This window comes from Gadus macrocephalus, chromosome 6 (genome assembly GCF_031168955.1).
Source record: "Gadus macrocephalus chromosome 6, ASM3116895v1".
NCBI classification, from domain to species: domain Eukaryota; kingdom Metazoa; phylum Chordata; class Actinopteri; order Gadiformes; family Gadidae; genus Gadus; species Gadus macrocephalus.
The window spans coordinates 12101737-12119709 of NC_082387.1; the positions used below are offsets into that span (position 1 = coordinate 12101737).

Sequence of the window (17973 nt, forward strand, 5' to 3'; positions counted from 1 at the left end):
TGGCTCTAAAGTCATCACTTACATGACATTGAAATAACTGCAGGCTATATTATTAAAATATTACCATCCTCTTGGTGGCATCGTGAATCAGGCGAAATCCAAACGTTCAATCCTTTTAAAAAAAATAGGGCGCAGTTCTACTTTTCCGCCACAAGAGAGCAGGGATGTATTGGTTTCAAGCAATTTCAGTTGGCTACTATATGATAGGCGAATACTATGTTCAACATTTAATTAATTGTCCAATCGCAAATAATTGGATTTTAACTTAAATGGAATGTGTTTTTAATATAATCTAATATATATATTTATATATAAATAAAAACGTTAAGTAGGAAAACATTATCTTCCGTGAAAGAGTGTTTCCTGGGTAGGAACGTCATCAGCATCCCGAGTTTCCAGCCGGAGTGACAGAAAAGGAGGCGACTGATAGCCACGTAGAGAAGGCGAAGCAGTTGAAAGGTTCGCATTTAATTTATATTTCAACATTTTCCAAACATTGTCATTTTGTGATTCTCACGCACATCTTCCAGCGTTATTGTATTCTAAGCCAATCTTTACGAGTCTTACTAAAATCACAGATTAATTGGGTTGGATGAGCAGATAGATGTTTAGCTAGCCTTTAGCCTATCATCTCTAAATGTAAACATTCCTATCTAGCGTAACCCTCTCGTTACCTTGGTAAACCTACCAAACACTATCTGTATACGGATTTTCAACCTTCGTATACTGTTACAACCCAAATTAAATGGCCCCAGCAACAAAGTGACAGCAGTAGAGCGACGTCTCCCCTCCCCCGTCACTGTCTGCTGTATATTGTGTCCACTCCTGCACGACGCGATGCCAATAGCTGAAGAGCAGCTTGTATTGATGCTTGTATTGGGGCTCGGTTGAGCTGTCACTTTTACTCGTAAGTATGCATCGCTAATCTGATTGTGACGGGCTTCCTCAAGCAATCCATATGCGTTCATTAATAAGATAATGGACGCATGTATATGCCACTTCCGTAAAAGTGACAGCGTAAAGGAGGCCAATTGCATAATGACATCCTTGACGGACTAAATTTACCTGCTCCCAATCCACTTAGCTCCAACGCGAGGCAGCTCCCTCTTGTAGCTCTCCCGATTTGACGAATTTGAAGTCAGTCATGTGTCTGTTTAGTATTTAACAGCGCCATTCCCTTCATCGAGGTTACCGTGTTTACGGGGAGAATGCGTTTTTAACGACCAGTGTTGTATTTTATAGACTAAGTGATTCGATTTACCCTACAACGTGATTGCTTTTTTTTATTTTTTATATATATATCTTGTTTGCCTACAGTTTATGGGGGTGCTGCCAACTGCTGGCCTACTTCTTCAGACTATGGAATAGGACGTTTCCCAGGCGCATACACATTCATAAATAAAACACAAAGTGGACAATACAACAGAAACTATGGAAATTGAAGGCCGAAGTTACAGCGAAGTCCTTAAATCCAAAAAGGATGAAACTGATCACATGGAAAATGATACTCAGAAGGACAAGCAGCAAGGGCTGGACACATCTAAAGTCCCAGAAGCTGTACTTCATAATGGTGAGTGTTGACCACATCATATTCGTAAGAGCTAATAAAAAGGTATGTGGTTTTGATGTGGGACCTTCTAATGGTTTTATTACAAAAAAACATATCAAATATAAATGTATATCTAATAAACGTATTGCTTACACAGTTACTGATGTGCATATTTAGTTGAATGTTTGCTTAAGATATTGGCATGTTTCCTTGAAATAGGCTAATATTTCAACAAATATTGGGATTTTCTTCTCCCCATTGAATGCATAGTCTCGCATCCCAACATGTTTACTAAGGAAACATGGCGTCCGTCTTAATCTTGCCCCATATATAATCACGTCGATGTTGCCTTCGTCAGAATAAATATCAACCGCATCAGGGCGGAGAGGGCGGACAATAATTAAATCGCTACTCCTCCTCTCCTCCTTCCAGGTGCCCTCAGTCCCGGCGGCGTGGTGGTAACCAACGGCAACGGAGAGTCAGGGGGCCCGGGCTCTGCGGGGAGGAGCGTCCACGCGAACGGCTCCCTGGCCCCGCGGGGCCCTCCCCAGACCACCAGCTCCCCCGTGCAGCCCCCGAGCCCAGAGGCCTCCGCAGGTGTGGCCGCTTTCCCCCACATGGTGCTAGGGAGGTCTGAGGGCGCTAGCGCTGGGGGTGTGCCTCACAAGGGGGATGCGCTGCTGTCTCTCAGAATAAGTATTCCTATGCAGGAAACGGAAATGTGTAAGCATAAACACCGGTGTGCAGTGAGTCGTCGTCCCCCCCCTCCAAACCTCACTCCCCCCCCCGCCCTACTTTAGTTGTTTGCGTTTTTTTTTGAATGCATCTTCCCTGGGCGTTCTGCTTCCTTGATACAGTGTTGGTGTGTTTGAAGTGATGATTGGACTAATGTATTTCTTTTTAATCCATGTCTCCGTGGTGTTTTTATGGATTAGAAGGCATGTTTCTTAATTTTCTTGGTGAAATAATAATTAAATTATCATACAATTTAATTATTGTTTGGTTGTTTTAATTTGGCTTGTATTCAGGACTCACTGAGTCTGTAGTACATGAAAAATCCCATGGTATAATCCCGAACTAACATATAACTGTGTTAGTTTGTCATGGTCTGTTTTGCATTTGCTCAGTCGCAATTTGTAAAACCAAACCACAGCATCTAAACTACGCAGTGAAATTGTTTCTGATTGGTTCAATTTATGCGATGTGCGGTAAGTGGCAATAATGAGCCAATCAAAACAATCTTTACTTATTTTCAATAATTGAAACAGAGCTTTTGCTCGCTGTGCAGTGTGACTTACTTTACTTGGCTTTTCCGCTAACCCCTATGTTAACTATTATCCCAGCCCTCAAAATGATGATTTAACCATATCAAACAGGCCATGCATCGCAGTCCATAAACACGACACACAAACACATCCCACAGACTCTGTATTGTGTGACGTGTAACTTACCTGGCCGCATTTGCATGGAGATTTGTCATTCAAACTCTCTTCCTCTGTAGCCAACCTGGAGCCATCGCTGGAGTTGGAAAATGAGGAGAAGATACGCCTGGACGCCCGCCGGCGCCTTGAGGAGCAGCTCAAACAGTACAGAGTGCAGAGGCACAAAGACAGGGTGAGTGGAGCGAAACCACACGCCATATTCTCACCCAGGGAGATCTGACGGTACCTTTCAACAGCCACTAAGTTGTGGTTGTGGTAAAACCGATTTCTCGTTTCAGCCAAAGGCCTTTTAATGATGTTGGAGTTGAGTTACTCAGACGTTGGAGTTGAGCCCTGTGCATGGCTGAGATCCATCCCATAATTCTGGTTCACTTCCTCCATCCAGTCTCACCGAAGCAGCACAAGGAGCAGGCTCTCCAGCACCCTGGACACGGAGGTCATGCTTCACCCTGAGTCGCTGCCCCGGGCCAGCACGCAGGCCATGACGACGGAGTACTCCTTCATGAGGACCACTGTCCCCCGGGGGCCCAAACTGGGCAGCCTGGGGATCCCGCCAGCCAGGGAACGGAAGCCCAGGACCCCCCACTCCAGCAAGATCCACTCCCTGGCTGACTACAAGTCCCCTGAGGACGGTGGGGGCGGGGGTGGGGGCGGGGGTGTCGGCGGCGGCGGCGGAGGGGGAGAGCCTGCGAGGACCGCAGACGGCTCCCTCCACTCCGCCATGAGCTCCGTGTCGACCCTGTCCGAGCTCAGCAGCGTGTCCGAGCCCTCCCCCGCGGAGGGCCAGCCGGGCTCCCTCCTGCAGTCGGGGGACGGCGCCTTCGAGTGCGACGGCAGCGAGTCGGGAACCAGGCCCGGGACGGACGGCAACGACAGCGACAGCTCGACCTACAGCAGCGTGTCCGCCCGCGGGGTCTACGCCACGCTGGCGGCGGCGGTGGGCGAGCGGTACCGGGCGCCATACACGGTGCAGGGCCGGGAGATCGCCGCCGAGGCCGTGGGGCAGTACCCCTCCCTGAAGGAGGTGCTGCAGGCGGCCAGCGACGAGCAGCACCACCTCCTGGAGCTGGAGCAGGAGAGGGAGGGCCCGGCGGAGCCACGCAGCCGCAGGGACAGCTTCTCCAGCAGGTAGCCCCATGCCGGACCCGACCCCTTTTTTGCTTGGAACAGCTTGATGCATATTTGTACGTTACTTTCACATTTTGTATTTGAATTTTTTATTTTGGTGTATTTTTTTTAAGGGGAAATTTCAAAGTTTGCAGTTGCAAAGTGTTTTTCTGGAGAGAAATGCTGAATATATGCATCATGTTTTCAAGTTGAAAAATATTTGTTTGAATAAGCATGATTTCATCATTGACCAAATAATGGTGGTTATTATTTGGTTATTATTATTATTATTATTATTATTACATAATCGAGCAGCCCTAACTCGGTGTGTTCAGCATGAGTCTGTGGTTTGACTTTATATCAACCAGGGATACGGGTCGGATATGTGAATAAGACTGAGCGTACCTTACTTTAAACCTTAAATGTAAAAAGAAAATCAGCAAAGGAAAGGTACTCATACTATAGAGTACACACAGTTTATATATAAATGTTTTTTAGTGTAGCCCATTATATATAATATAGAAACATCATAGTCATTGGCAAAACCATTTTGACATGCAGCCCATTACAAGAGCACAGCATAACAAACATAAAATCCTTTGACTGAAGGATTGTTGGCTCAAGACTGCCCCTGCCAGTTCCCCAGCCAGGCTTCTGTTTGCCTTCGGGATTTGGTATACGTATTATACTAAAGTGACGGAATAAGATTACACTTTTAAGGGTGATGGATATTATGTAAACATACTGTGAATATGATGCAGGATGTTCTAGTAGCAAGGGTGTTTGGCCGAAAGGTACTTGGTTTGGCCCAGAGTGTCCACACCCTACCTTTAGGCAGCTCTAGAGCAAGACACTTAACCACCACCTACTCATGAATGACACATAGGCCCACCTGAATTCACTGTTGGTCACTTTGGATCAAAGCACCCTATATTTTTAAATGGTAAATAATTCAAACTTGCTCTGTTGGGTGTGCTAATTTACTCAGTCCTATCTGGTCATCCAGTGGCGCCATGAGCAGGATAATAACACCTAAGAGTGGAACCATGTAGGTCAGTGATGCCAAGTGTTTCCTTACCTCCCCAGTGTTTCTCTGGAGAGCTCGGTGATGGGCCATGACGAGATGCTGCAGGTGCTGAAGGAGAAGATGAGGTTGGAGGGCCAGCTGGAGTCCTTGTCCTCGGAGGCCAGTCAGGTAAGAGGAAAGAGGACTGTGGGGACTGGGGATGAAGCAATTAACCCATTTCACTACAATCCAGAAAAACATTGTTACAAAAACAACGTTTTATTAACTATGTGCTCATCTACACCGAATGTTTCTGTTCTCACTGTCCAAAACTAGGAATTATGGTACATTATTTTTCTATGAATAACGGTTGCACAGCGAGGACAATTATAGGACATTGCCAGTTTTGCCACCTACTGACTGAAAAGAAACCCAGCTTTACTAGTGTGTGAAGGTGTGCCACATGCTTCCTGTAAGCTGGTGCGGGTGAGGCACCTGCTTCCTGTCACGAGAGTGGCATGTGTTGGAGGGGTGCTGTATTCAGTTTCTAAAGGTACAAGCTTATAATAATAATAATACGATTAATGTTCTTATTAAACATTGCTCATGTGATTTTATACATCCGTAAGGTGTAGCGGAACAGGCATTTTCCTCTGACTATAATCATACCTAAAAAAATCTATAATCGTTGTATGCCTAGTGGAGACCAACGTTTTAACGCTGTAGTATCCACTACGGTCTTCATAATAGGGTTTGAGTTTCAATCAATCAGGAAGGAAAACCAGAACTGAGAATCAGTTTAACACAAACGTAATGCATCTAAATTCATCTGAGAGGTATTCGATTATCCTCAACCTCACTTTGGATAAAAGCCTCTGCCAAGTACCTTTTTAATGTCAGTTTGTGTGTATTATTCTATAGAATAATATATGTTTTAATAGTGCCATATCGATCGACCCTCCAGGCTCTCAAGGAGAAGACGGAGCTCCAGGCCCAGCTGGCCACGGTGAACGCCCAGCTGCGGGCCGAGTCGGCACAGGGCCAGGCCAGCCAGGAGAAGCAGAGCACGCTGACCTCCGAGGTGGGCACCCTGAGGCAGAGCTGTGGCCAGCTGGAGAGGGCCATGGTGGAGCTCCAGGGCAGCCTGGAGAGCAGGAACGCCAGCCTGGCCTCGCTGGGCACCGACCTGCAGGTGGCCGAGGAGCAGTACCAGAGGCTGATGGGGAAGGTGGAGGAGATGCAGAAGACGGTCACCTCCAGGGACACCACTGGTATGTTGGGCTAGCAGAGGGCTAGGGAACACTTCTGCAACATCTCTTTAAGAAGGATTAAGCACACATCTGGCTGGGGCCTTCTGTCAGCTGGTGTCTTTCTTTATCCCTGGCTTTGATGGTGTTCAAGAGGTTGATTTCTTTAATGTCATGTTAAATACATGTTTGTCACATAAATATTAACCACGTAGTGCACAAAGGGAAATGAACACCGTTCTTGTGATCCATCCTGTGCCTGACTCGACCCTTTGTCATGAACTCCTTTGCTTGCGTGGTGTCGTCCTCATACAGTCCAGGAGCTGCACCAGCAGGTGGGCGGTCTCCAGGGCCAGCTGCAGCAGGTGCAGCTGGAGCGCGGCACCCTGCAGAACCGCCTTAAGACCTCCCAGGCCGAGATCGACTCCCTGCAGCAGCTCCGCCAGTGGTACCAGCAACAGCTGGCTCTGGCCCAGGAGGCCAGGGTCCGGCTGCAGGGCGAGATGGCCAACATGCAGGTGGGCGGTCGTCTAGCTCTGCTTAGTCCTTTATGGCCAGGGAAGTCCACGCAAGGATGAAGTTTTAGGCTTCCATCTTCCTATAGAAGAGTATCCAAACAATGTTAATCATTTATCATCAGCGTAATATGCTCTCAACTTCAAAGTAAACTTCCTTAACTTCCGTTAACATTTATGTGACATTGGTCCGCTCAACAATTAACATGTCGTGGTTCTGTGAAACAAGGAATGTTAGGAAGATCAACACTTTTGCTATTAGGCCACTCTTTATTTGAATCCCTATTTACTCTCCAGGTTATAATTATTTATTCAATATATCATTCGGGAGTTGGTATCAGGCCATGGTACATCATTGTATTTCGATACGTAACAAAGAGGTGAGCCCAGGGCAGGGTTGACTCGTGGTTGTCGGTCTGTTCTGCTGCAGGTGGGGAAGAGGACCCAGATTGGCGTGGTGGAGCACTTGAAGCTGGAGAACGCGACCCTGTCCCACCAGCTGGCTGACACCCAGCACCGCTCCATCAAGGAGAAGGAGCGCATTGCGGTCCAGCTGCAGAGCATCGAGGTGCGTCCTCCCCCTTCCAGCGGGCGGGGGAGGTTCTGGTTCCAAAATGTTTCACAACTTCTGATAACATTTGACACATTTTTCCTTTTTTTTTTTTTTCTTTTTAATCTCTAAGACTTATGTGAAATAAACGTGCATTCAGAAAAGTGAACACTTAAAGGTCAGATGACATGCCACCATTGTGCGACTAGCCGTTTTGAAAATCTGTCTCCCATGGGATGTCAAAAGAGACAGATTTTTTAAAAACGGCTAATCACACAATGGTGGCATGTCATAGAACCTTTTTTAGGGGGCTTCCTTCAAAGTTCAAGAAATCATGAACATCCCTTGGAGGCTGAATCATCCCTTGGAGGATTAAAGAACGTCCTGCTTCGCTTTTCTAGTGACCCCTAATGCGCCAGATGAACCAGAACCAGAGTTGTAACCATGTGGTCCCTTGCGTCGCTCGGCTTTTGTGCAGGTGGACATGCTGACCCAGGAGTCGGCCTACCAGCAGATCCAGGACGCCAAGAGCATGGTGGAGGACGACCTGCAGCACAAGCTGGAGGAGTTTGAGGAGGAGAGGGAGGAACTGGTCCGGCTGGCCAACACGGCCAGCGCTCTGGAGAGAGAGCTGCAGCAGGTAACCGGCCTCTTATCTCACTCTAGGCGCGGACGTGGAACCGCTCCTTTAAAGAAAGTAAACATTGCTGTTGCTATAGCGAAATGCAAACAGCCGTTCACAGATGAAGTACAGACAATTTTTTGAATGCGACATTTTGTTAGCAAGGGTGCAAGTGTACACCCCTGTTGAATACCAGGGTGTCGCTGTACAGGCACTTTTATGTTAATGTTGTTTGTTGGGTGGCTGGTCCATCCTATGGGGGCTTAAGAGTGCGAATGACGCAGCCCATCGTGAAAGCAGATGTGTGCGTTGCACATTGGGCATAATTTTGTGTTTTTGAAGGATTAAAGATTGGTTTGCATTGTTTAGATTGAATTGTTTTTTATGTTTTGTCATTTGTCAATAGCATGTCGTTTTACTATTGGTTAATAGCAGGTACATATCGATACATATAGGCGTTGGGTATCTTTCTCAAGCATGGTTACGGACATCCGTAATCGATGGCTCGATTACGGATGTCCGTAATCTAATCGAGCCGTAATCGAGCCATCGATTCTGGTTAGGACCAGGAACCCCCTTAGCCACAACACCGATCCTGCCCCAGTCTTCTACTGACATAGCTGCGGTGGCTAGCCACGCCCGCCGCCGCTGCCACTAACGCACGAGTCCTCCCTCCCCAGGTGAAGATGACCCTGACCCAGAAGGACCTGCAGCTGGGCGCCCTGCAGCAGGAGCACCTGGAGCTCATGCGGCAGCTGACGACCACCCAGGAGAGCCTGCACCACCGGGAGCAGTCCATCAACCAGCTGGAGGCGCGCTACCTGGAGCTGGAGGCCCAGCTGGCCGAGCTGCAGGCCGACGCGGCCGCCAAGGACGACAGCCTGCAGTTCCTCCACAACGAGAAGATCGTCCTGGAGGTGGCGCTGCAGGCGGCGCGCGCCGACAAGAGCCAGCTGGACGAGGACGCCGAGCGGCTGGGGGAGGACGTGCTGGTGGCCTCGGATGTCCTGGACCGGCTCAGGCAGGAGGTCCAGGTCAAGGCCGCCCAGGTGAGGAGAGGGTACCCCATGGAAGAAGTGATTCTAAAAATATACAGTATATATTTGAAAGGAACCCAATTGGAAAATAGAATTATTTGGATAATGTTGATCATATTTTTTTTATTTTAATAATTATAAAAAAATGTATCTCTATAAACTATGGAAACGTAAGCTTTTTTTTTAAGTAACTGTCTCCATGTTTGGTTCACTAGATTGAAACTTTACAAAAGGAAAATGGCACCTTAAAGAAACAGGCCCAGAAATTGAAAGAGCAGTTCCAACAACAAAAGGTAATGTATACATTCACAATATCTCTTTCCATTATAGGGAAGGACGCACATTGTGCAGCCCACTGAATATTAAAATAAGCGCATATTTCCCAAATGGCTCTTTTAACTTAAAACAACCTCATCCTGGACCTTAATGCATCTACCTCCGGCTGCAGAAGGGCCCGTGGAGACACTATGCCCTGAGACCAATGTCACTTTATTTATTTATTTAATTATTTTTACCCAATTTATTTATTTAATCACTTTAGTTAATTTATGCTGCCAACAATTGCTGCTATAATATTTATTTATCACTTTACCACTTTTACCACTAATACCACTTTTATCTAATCGCTCCTTTTCACTTATTTAGTTTGTACTTATTTTATTTCCATCTATTTGATCTATTTTGACTCTAACCCTGTATTACTTTCCCACCTTTGTATTGTAACTGTTGCACAATAATTTCCCTCGGGATAAATAAAGCATCTTTAATCTTGAATCTTGAATCCATATCTGCCTCTCTTTCTTTGACGACTGCTATGTCTGTGGATGACCTCGTCCAGGTGATGGTGGAGGCGTACCGGCGCGACGCGGGCTCCAAGGAGCAGCTGATCGGGGAGCTGCGCTCCACCAAGAAGCGCCTGGCGGCGGAGGTGTCGGAGCTGAAGCAGGCGCTGCTGGACGCCCAGGGAGAGACGCAGACGGCGGTGGCCGAGCAGGGGCGCCTCCGCCTGGACCTGCAGCGGGTCCAGGAACAGATGAACGGCCTGGAGGCCCACCTGCAGGCCGTGCAGACGGAGAGAGACGCACTGGACCAGCAGATCCAGGTACACGCATGGTACAGTCGAACACTAGTACACAGACGGAGAGAGACGCACTGGACTAGCAGATCCAGGTACACATGTGGTACCGTATGTACAGTCACATACTAGTACACAGAAGGAGAGAGAAACGCAGATACAGGCACACACATGGTACCGCACGTACAGTCACATACTAGTACACAGACGGAGAGAGGCACACAATGGACCAGCAGATACAGGTACACGCATGGTACCGTACATACAGTCACACACTAATACACAGATACAAGTTCACACACAGCCTGAGCTGTATATATATATATATGTTTATCCAGCAGTTGCAGTCCTTGCTGCAGACACGCTTCAAGCTCTTATGTATGTAAACAGCCGTGCGCAGCAGGCCATCTGCCAATTTGAGGTTTGGTTGTAGCACTCGGTTGTGATTCTCTCCCACAGTCCATCCAGTTCGACCAGAGCCAGCTCGCGGCTGTGACGGAGGACAACGAGGGGCTCAGGAAACAGGTGGAGCAAATGCAGAGGGAAGCCAAAAAGTGAGTCACACCCGCCATGTTCCGGTGCTTCTCGAATCACTCAAAATGGACCCAATGGGGTTCCATCATGTGGGAGCGTTTTATAACCATGTCATTAAAAAAAAACATGGTTATCAAACCGTGCATTCTGCTTTCAAAACAGAGCCATCTCCGAGCAGAAGGTGCGCATGAAGCGAATGGGGACGGATTTGACCAGTGCGCAGAAGGAGGTGAAGGCCAAACACAAGGCCTACGAGAACGCCGTGGGCATCCTGAGCAGGAGGCTGCAGGAGGCTCTGACCGAAAAGGAGACCGCCGAGGCAGAGCTCGTCAAACTCAAGGCCCAGGTCTTGGACGGGGCCAACAACCAGGCCCAACAGGTACAGGGGGCGCCCACCACTCATGGAGATAAAGGACGGCCAGTCTCCTCAAAGCAGAGCTGTGGAGCTGATTCTCTCTCTCTCTCTCTCTCTCTCTCTCTCTCTCTCTCTCTCTCTCTCTCTCTCTCTCTCTCTCTCTCTCTCTCTCTCTCTCTCTCTCTCTCTCTCTCTCTCTCTCTCTCTCTCTCTCTCTCTCTCTCTCTCTCTCTCTCTCTCTCTCTCTCTCTCTCTCTCTCTCTCTCTCTCTCTCTCTCTCTCTGTGTGGGGTCCAGGAGAAGATGGCAGCTCTGCAGGCGGAGCTGCAGTCCGTCAGCCACAATAAGACCTTGCTGGAGAAGGAGCTCCAGGAGATCATCAACCTCACCTCCACAGAGCTGGAGGAGTACCAGGAGAAGGTCATGGAGCTGGAGGATGAGGTGTGCAATCAAAGTTTTAAATGATTCGTGGGTTCAGATTAGACCCACAAACTCTTGGTCGCACTGCACATGGCCATGTGTTGTGTATTTAATCCCACTCCCATATGGTTTTTGTGTCAGAGCTTTAGATGCTGTAGTGTTAGATTTAAATAAGTTGAAACGGTGGCCTACACCCTCCGTGTGTATCTTTCCTTGATATTCACGTTTAGATGCAAGATTCTTTATTAACACAATGTGAAATGTCGGCTGTCTCCAGCTTCAAGAGGCTCGCTGCTTCAAAAAGAGAATCCGGAAGTTGGAGGATGCAAACAAGAAGCTTGTGCTGGAGCTTGAACACGAAAAAGGGAAACTAGCCGGATTAGGACAATCCCACAATGCACTGCGGGAGCATTCCAACATCCTGGAGACGGCCCTGGCTAAGAGGGAAGCGGATCTGGTCCAGCTCAACCTGCAGGTGGGCATTTGTGTTCTCTTCATTTACATTTAGGGCATTTAGCAGACACTCTTGTGCACAGCGACTTGCAACCTTTTCATACACACATTCACACACCGATGGAGAAGTCAACCATGCAAGCTCGGTGGGAGCAGTTAAGTTGAGGTGTCTTGCTCGGGGACACCTCAACACTTGGCTAGGAGGACCCGGGTATAGAACTAGCAACCTTTCGGTTACAATTAAACCTGCTCTACCTAGGGCTAGGCGATTTGGCCTAAAAATAAAATCTCGATTTTTTTCGAACTAATGGACAATTTACGATTTAAACCTCTTTTTTTTATGTTTTTCTCTAAACAAATTAAAAAGACCAAGGCAAAATTTAAATACATATTTTCTTAACGCAATAAAAATAAATGAGATTAACAAGTAATCTAGGCCTATGTGAACCAATCAGTTGTTCGAGGATAAAAAATAAAATCAGCACCACTTGGCTGTCATTATTGTGCAAAGATTTTTTTATATCAAACAAAAAAAAAGATCTTGTAGGCCATCCCTGAAAAACTTGTAAAATGCGATCGACTTTCTACAAACCTTACACGGAACAGTTTGTTCTATGTCTGACTGCTTGTACCCGAACCACTTCCATACAACTGAAGTAGCACCCTTTTTATGAATGAGTTCTTCATCTGTGTTCGTGGACATTTTTATGGTAGGGGAGATCCAGGTCGATTGAAACACGGGACGATTGAAACACAGCGATTTCCTCGAAAACCACGGAAGGCTTTCACGTCAAATTTCGTCACTACGTTCAGCACGCAAGACTGACCAACCCCAATTTCGTGTAATGACGTCCCACCGTTCAAATGTTATCCCCCAAACCTGTTTTCGAGAAAAAAAATCTCGATTTTTCGGTTCAGCCATTTCACAAACCGTAGCAAAGTAAAAATGCAAATGAATCGTTTAAACCGAAAAAATCGCCCAGCCCTAGCTCTACCTCCTGAGCTAAGCTGACCCCTACTTTCTCACGTTGGAACCACTGAAATGTCGGTTGAACGGTAGGTTGAGAAGTCATACCTAACATTCAACATACATAACATTCAACGTACATTCATTTTTGTATGTCATGTCATTTAAAGTGAGACCCATCATACAGGTTTTTCTTTCACAATGGAAGGACAATAAGGTTTTCCAATACGATACTGTACAACTAGTATTCCACTCCAGAGGTTTTTTGGTTGTTCACACGTCAACGAATCTCTTTGCCCAGGTTCAAGCCGTGTTGAAGCGTAAAGAGGAGGAGGACCAGCAGATGAAGCAGGTGGTCCACACTCTTCAGCAGGCACTGGAGAAGGAGAAAGACAGAGTCAAGGACCTCCAAGAACAGGTATGAACCCACCAGGGCTGTAATGTATTGCCACGTAATGTTATTCAGACCGTTGCCAGGACACAGCTCCTGGTGTTTTTTCCGGCTGCATGATGTGGCCATGATGACTCATCGGACATTATGGAGTGTGTGGTTATTACGTGTTCTGTTCTACAGCATTGTAACTGGTGTCCTGTGCTCTAGGTGGCAGCAGCGAAGGCAGAGGCCGCCCACAACCGACGGCACTACAGGGCAGCAATGCTGGAGCTCTGTGAGATCAAGAAGGACCTGCAGGCCAAAGAGGAACTGGTCCAAGCCCTGCATAATGAAGCCCAGAAGCTGCAGTATGTAGAACCTTCTGAGCACTGGCGTTTGATTTTGGATCATTTTTCGATTATAAATGCTGCTTCAAACTCAAAATACATAAACATAATATCAAATGTATTTCCATGTACTCATTTCGAATGACGCATTTGAATGAGAATCACACTACAATACTTCTCCTATTGTGCACTTGACTAGCCTTGAAATGAAAAATCGAATATTGTGCTTAATAATTAGCTTTGGCTGATAACTTACTATGGAGACGGCGTCCCACTTCCCATCGGCGCCCCATTCTTGTCCTATGGTGCATGAGCTTTAAGGGGCTGATCCGTCTCTTCTCTCCTCTGCTCCCCCCTGCAGAGCTCAGGACGAGCAGCATTCCAGCGAGGTGTCCGTCTTCCGGGAGGAGCTGAGCGAGGCCCACTCCAAGCTGCAGATCCTCCAGAAACAGCTGGACGAGGAACTGGACAAGCAGCCCATCACCACGCAAGAGGTGGGTTCCCTTCACCAGTGGGTCCTTTGAGCACCCTGATCACCCCGTCATGTTTGTCACATTAAAACTAGGGGTGCAAACGTTTGGTCTAGAAAAGTATTACTCTTCAAGCTAATCATAAACCACTACAAAAATATTGAAGTTCGCAAAACGTTTTGTAATAATTGTTTGCAAATCTTGGATATACATTAATGCTATGTATATATGTATTCTGGAGTTTGAAGCAGCATTTATAATAGAAAATAAATCCAAAATAAAACATCGATATTATATATCTGGTATATAGATACTTCGTGTATATTTTACGATGCTAACATACGTTTTTGCCAATGTTTTTCCTGAATAGATTTGCCTTGCTCTTGATTGGTCAACAGGTACACAGCTGAACAGGGAAATGGTTTGAACATTAAACTCATTGCACTCTGGCAGGTGGAGGATCTGCGGTGGGAGGTGGAGCAGAGGCAGCGGGAGCTGGAGTCCCAGAAGCAGCAGATGGAGGCGTCGGAGCAGTGTAGCCACCGGGAGCTGGACAACCTCCAGTCGGCTCTGCAGGTAACCGCCCAGCCCCATCCTCTTGTGAACCACTACTATTTGTTATTGTTGATTGTATAGTTTAAGTTTGAACCAAACATGTGTTTGCTGATTCAAGGAGCTTGTTTGTAAAGCACCGCAAAAAAGAAAATCATTCAAAAACACGATCAACAGACAGGCAGAACATTCTGATATGGCTGTGTTCAGTATAGTCCCAAATCACCACATCACCACTGGCTTCCAACGCCCGCTACCAAAAGCCCACCACCACCACCACCATCCTCCGGCTCAGCCGGCAGCCCAGGTGTAGGGGGAGTCCACCTCTAACCTTCTCTCGCTCCTCTCAGAACATCAAGGTGGAACTGGAGTCGGTGCAGGAGGAGCTCAGCGGCACGCGGAAGGACAAGTTCATGCTGCAGGCCAAGGTGGGAGAGCTGCGCAACAGCATGAAGACGGTGCTGCTGCAGAACCAGCAGCTCAAACAGGACCTCAAGCAGAGCCGCCTGAGGAAGGTGAGTGCCTGGATCAGGCAGCGTGGGACGCCTGAACACTTCCTGGTTGGAGTGTAAAACACTCCTCAAAGAGTTGTTGGTTGGATTTGCTGCCCTCCTTCTGCTGATGAAGCCTCTTTTGTAGCAGTGTTTGGGAGTCACATTGCATGTTAAGGTGCAAAGTCATGAAACCTTTTCAGTTGATATAAAGGTGTTCTCAGCAGGTGGGGCGAGATAGTCTAGTAGTTAGTGCATTTGGCTCCCAGATGAAAGGTTCTGGATTCGATGGCCTCTGTCCGCTATCTACCCCTAGGCCTCCTTAAGCGACATGCCTACCTGCTTCTCAATGAACCTATATCTAAATGAACTGCTAGAAACTTGCGATAAAAGCGTCTGCTAAAGGATCCAACAGTAAAACAAATGCATGTTAAGACAGTATCCCAACATAATGGGGCGTATTTCTAACGTGATTGTGCCGTGTCTGCGGGAGCAGCAGCGCATGGAGCTGAAGGGAGAGGGGAACCCATCCAGTCCGGTGACGCCAGTGAAGATCCCAGACTGCCCGGTCCCCGCCTCCCTGCTGGACGAGCTGCTCAAGCCCTCCGCCTCGGTCAACAAGGAGCCCCTCAACAACCTCCACAGCTGTCTGCGGCAACTCAAGTACGACCGCCGCCCTGGAACCACTTTGATAGGAGTAGGAGAGAGGTTGTCACGCATGGTAAAGGGGATGGTTCCCGCCACAGCCCTTTAAGAGGAATCCATGGGGTTTCTTTAAGGTCAACGCCTTAGTTGCCCCTGTGGTGATATGTTGAGTATCATCGGCCATGCCCTCACCGCCAGCTAAACCATGATATGAAGAGGCGCAAACATGATGCAAATGCATGCCTTTTCTCTCTGTGTCTAAATCCCCACCACCCTCATTTGTAGTAGTTAGGGTGGTCACCTCTCCGCTAAAATGTGCTGAGATCAATCCATTATCCCAACTCACTGTAAATCCCTTTTGGATGAAGCGTCTCCTAAAATGACTAGATAATGACTTGCTGAGTGTAACGTCTCAATGCAAGGGGAGGACGCCGCCTACTAACCCCCCTGGCCCTCGGTTGTGTTCCCTCAGGCAGGAGATGGACAGCCTCCAGAGGCAGATGGAGGAGCACACGGTGACGGTGCACGAGTCCATGAGCTCCTGGAGCGCCACGGAGGAGGAGCTGACTCGACTGGGGGTGTCACAGCCTTCCCTGGACCACGAGGAGCCACCGGAGAGCAACAACAACCCAGCGGAGGAGGAGGAGCAGGAGGAGCAGGAGGAGCAGGTCCAGCTGTCATAACGCAGGGAGTTGACTCAGTAAGGGCATAGGGTCAGCTGAGGTTTATCCAAAAGGGCAAGTTACATTTTAAACCTCACTAGCCTGGAGTAAAGTTATATTTTTCCTTGTTTATTTTTGTTTTTTCTTAAACATTTTCTGCCAACATTTGGCATTCTCTCGCGGGCACTCAGGTGCTCACGTGAAATAATATTTCATCTTCCCATAGCTTTATTCGTCAGTCTTTATTGGACTCTTGTGATATTTATTCGCCATTAAAGGAATTTACCAATGCTCAGTTTTTCCCAAGGGCTGTGTGAGATTTTTCCGGTCTTAAGCCTTATAGTGTTACAAACAGTTACAGCGTAGACAAGTGTTCAGTGTTCGCGTCACTGCTGTCTCAGTATGGCCATCGACAATTGAATCTGCAATAAACTGTTCTTCCACTGTACGTCTGTGCATGGGTAGGAATGATTTCTCTCATCTTGATTTACAGCGATTGTCAAACCAGGCTTTTCTCACGGGATCTTAACCGGGACATACATCAGTTATTTTTGTAAAGGCCCTTGTGTTAAAATACTGTCTTTAATTTCTTAAGCTTGGCCCAAGTATATTGCCTTGGGTTAATTAAGTCTTTTCTTTTTCCTTTTATGTATGTGTCTTGGCTGAATTTGATTGCAGATGTGTATGGGGAAAAAAAGCCTTATGGATAAGAAAAAAGTGTTGTAAAAGGACTAAAGGATTTAAATGGATTTGATGTGTTTCTACTGAAAGTGAACAGATTGTAATATATATTATTTGAAGATGCTGTGTGCGTGTTTCCATATTGAATGGCTTGTTTAACATTTGAGTTGCATCAACTGACAATGCAGACTTAACGATGGGAATCATTTTCTATATAAAATGTTTGTTGGGTGAAAGCAAAAATGTTACTACTTCTAATACTTTGGTGCAATCAACACTATTCCTGTAGTTATGTTTTATATTTGCTGAAAATGTTGACCCCGAATTCAATTGTTGGTTTCGTTTTGCAGTTATTTGACGGTTATGGAGTAAAGTTAAAATATTTGAGGGTAATATATAAAATTATTTTATTTTCTAATATTGTACATTTGTAATTTTTTAATGTTATAAATGGGATGAGAAACGTTATTTTACCCCTAACTAAATTAAAAAAGAATGTTGAAGCATACAAATGGATGGTACAGCTGCTTACAAAATCGAAGGTTTCAGAATGTCACTGCTCAGTTTGTCATTATTTACTATAACCCTTGTCAACCATAACGCCCTTTACAGTAATATACTTTAAAATAACCGATTTCGCTAAAATATCAGTATACTGTCTTCAGAACTTGTACAACTTTATCTTCCAAACCGTACCTGGGCTCCCTGCTGTATTTACCGTTCTGCTCTGTATTTAACATTCTGCTCTGTTCTGGAATATTATCATTCCGATGTTTAACGTTTATCCTGGGAGATGTCATGTATTTATCGCATAAAATTGCACTATTCATCAATCAGCCATTTGTTTCATTGTAATACCTGACTACAACACGTA

General features: G+C 46.6%; 1 protein-coding gene across 2 annotated transcripts; it reads left to right on the top strand.

Annotated features, from left to right (window-relative positions):
- Positions 1 to 313: 313 nt before the first annotated feature.
- Positions 314 to 17935, top strand: golga3 (golgin A3). 2 transcript variants are annotated; one of them, XM_060054151.1, is made up of 24 exons: positions 314 to 459; positions 1318 to 1570; positions 1982 to 2272; positions 3051 to 3163; positions 3377 to 4119; positions 5185 to 5293; positions 6069 to 6375; positions 6667 to 6869; positions 7297 to 7434; positions 7895 to 8056; positions 8719 to 9087; positions 9291 to 9368; positions 9914 to 10177; positions 10610 to 10704; positions 10847 to 11063; positions 11336 to 11479; positions 11736 to 11933; positions 13180 to 13296; positions 13480 to 13619; positions 13960 to 14092; positions 14522 to 14644; positions 14971 to 15135; positions 15608 to 15774; positions 16229 to 17935. In XM_060054151.1, exons 2-24 carry the CDS (start codon positions 1432 to 1434, stop codon positions 16437 to 16439), a joined length of 4626 nt encoding a protein of 1541 aa, XP_059910134.1. In that variant the 5' UTR covers positions 314 to 459; positions 1318 to 1431; the 3' UTR covers positions 16440 to 17935. The 2 variants fall into 2 exon arrangements, with proteins under 2 accessions (XP_059910134.1, XP_059910135.1); XM_060054152.1 differs by having other exon boundaries at positions 1982 to 2146.
- The last annotated feature ends 38 nt before the right edge of the window (positions 17936 to 17973 follow it).

Coding starts and splice junctions, on each gene's coding strand:
- golga3 (XM_060054151.1), top strand. CDS start 1,432: ATGGAAATTGAAGGCCGAAGTTACAGCGAAGTCCTTAAATCCAAAAAG. Junction 6,376..6,666: donor CACCTCCAGGGACACCACTG/GTATGTTGGGCT, acceptor GTCCTCATACAG/TCCAGGAGCTGCACCAGCAG. Junction 13,620..13,959: donor AATGAAGCCCAGAAGCTGCA/GTATGTAGAACC, acceptor TCCCCCCTGCAG/AGCTCAGGACGAGCAGCATT.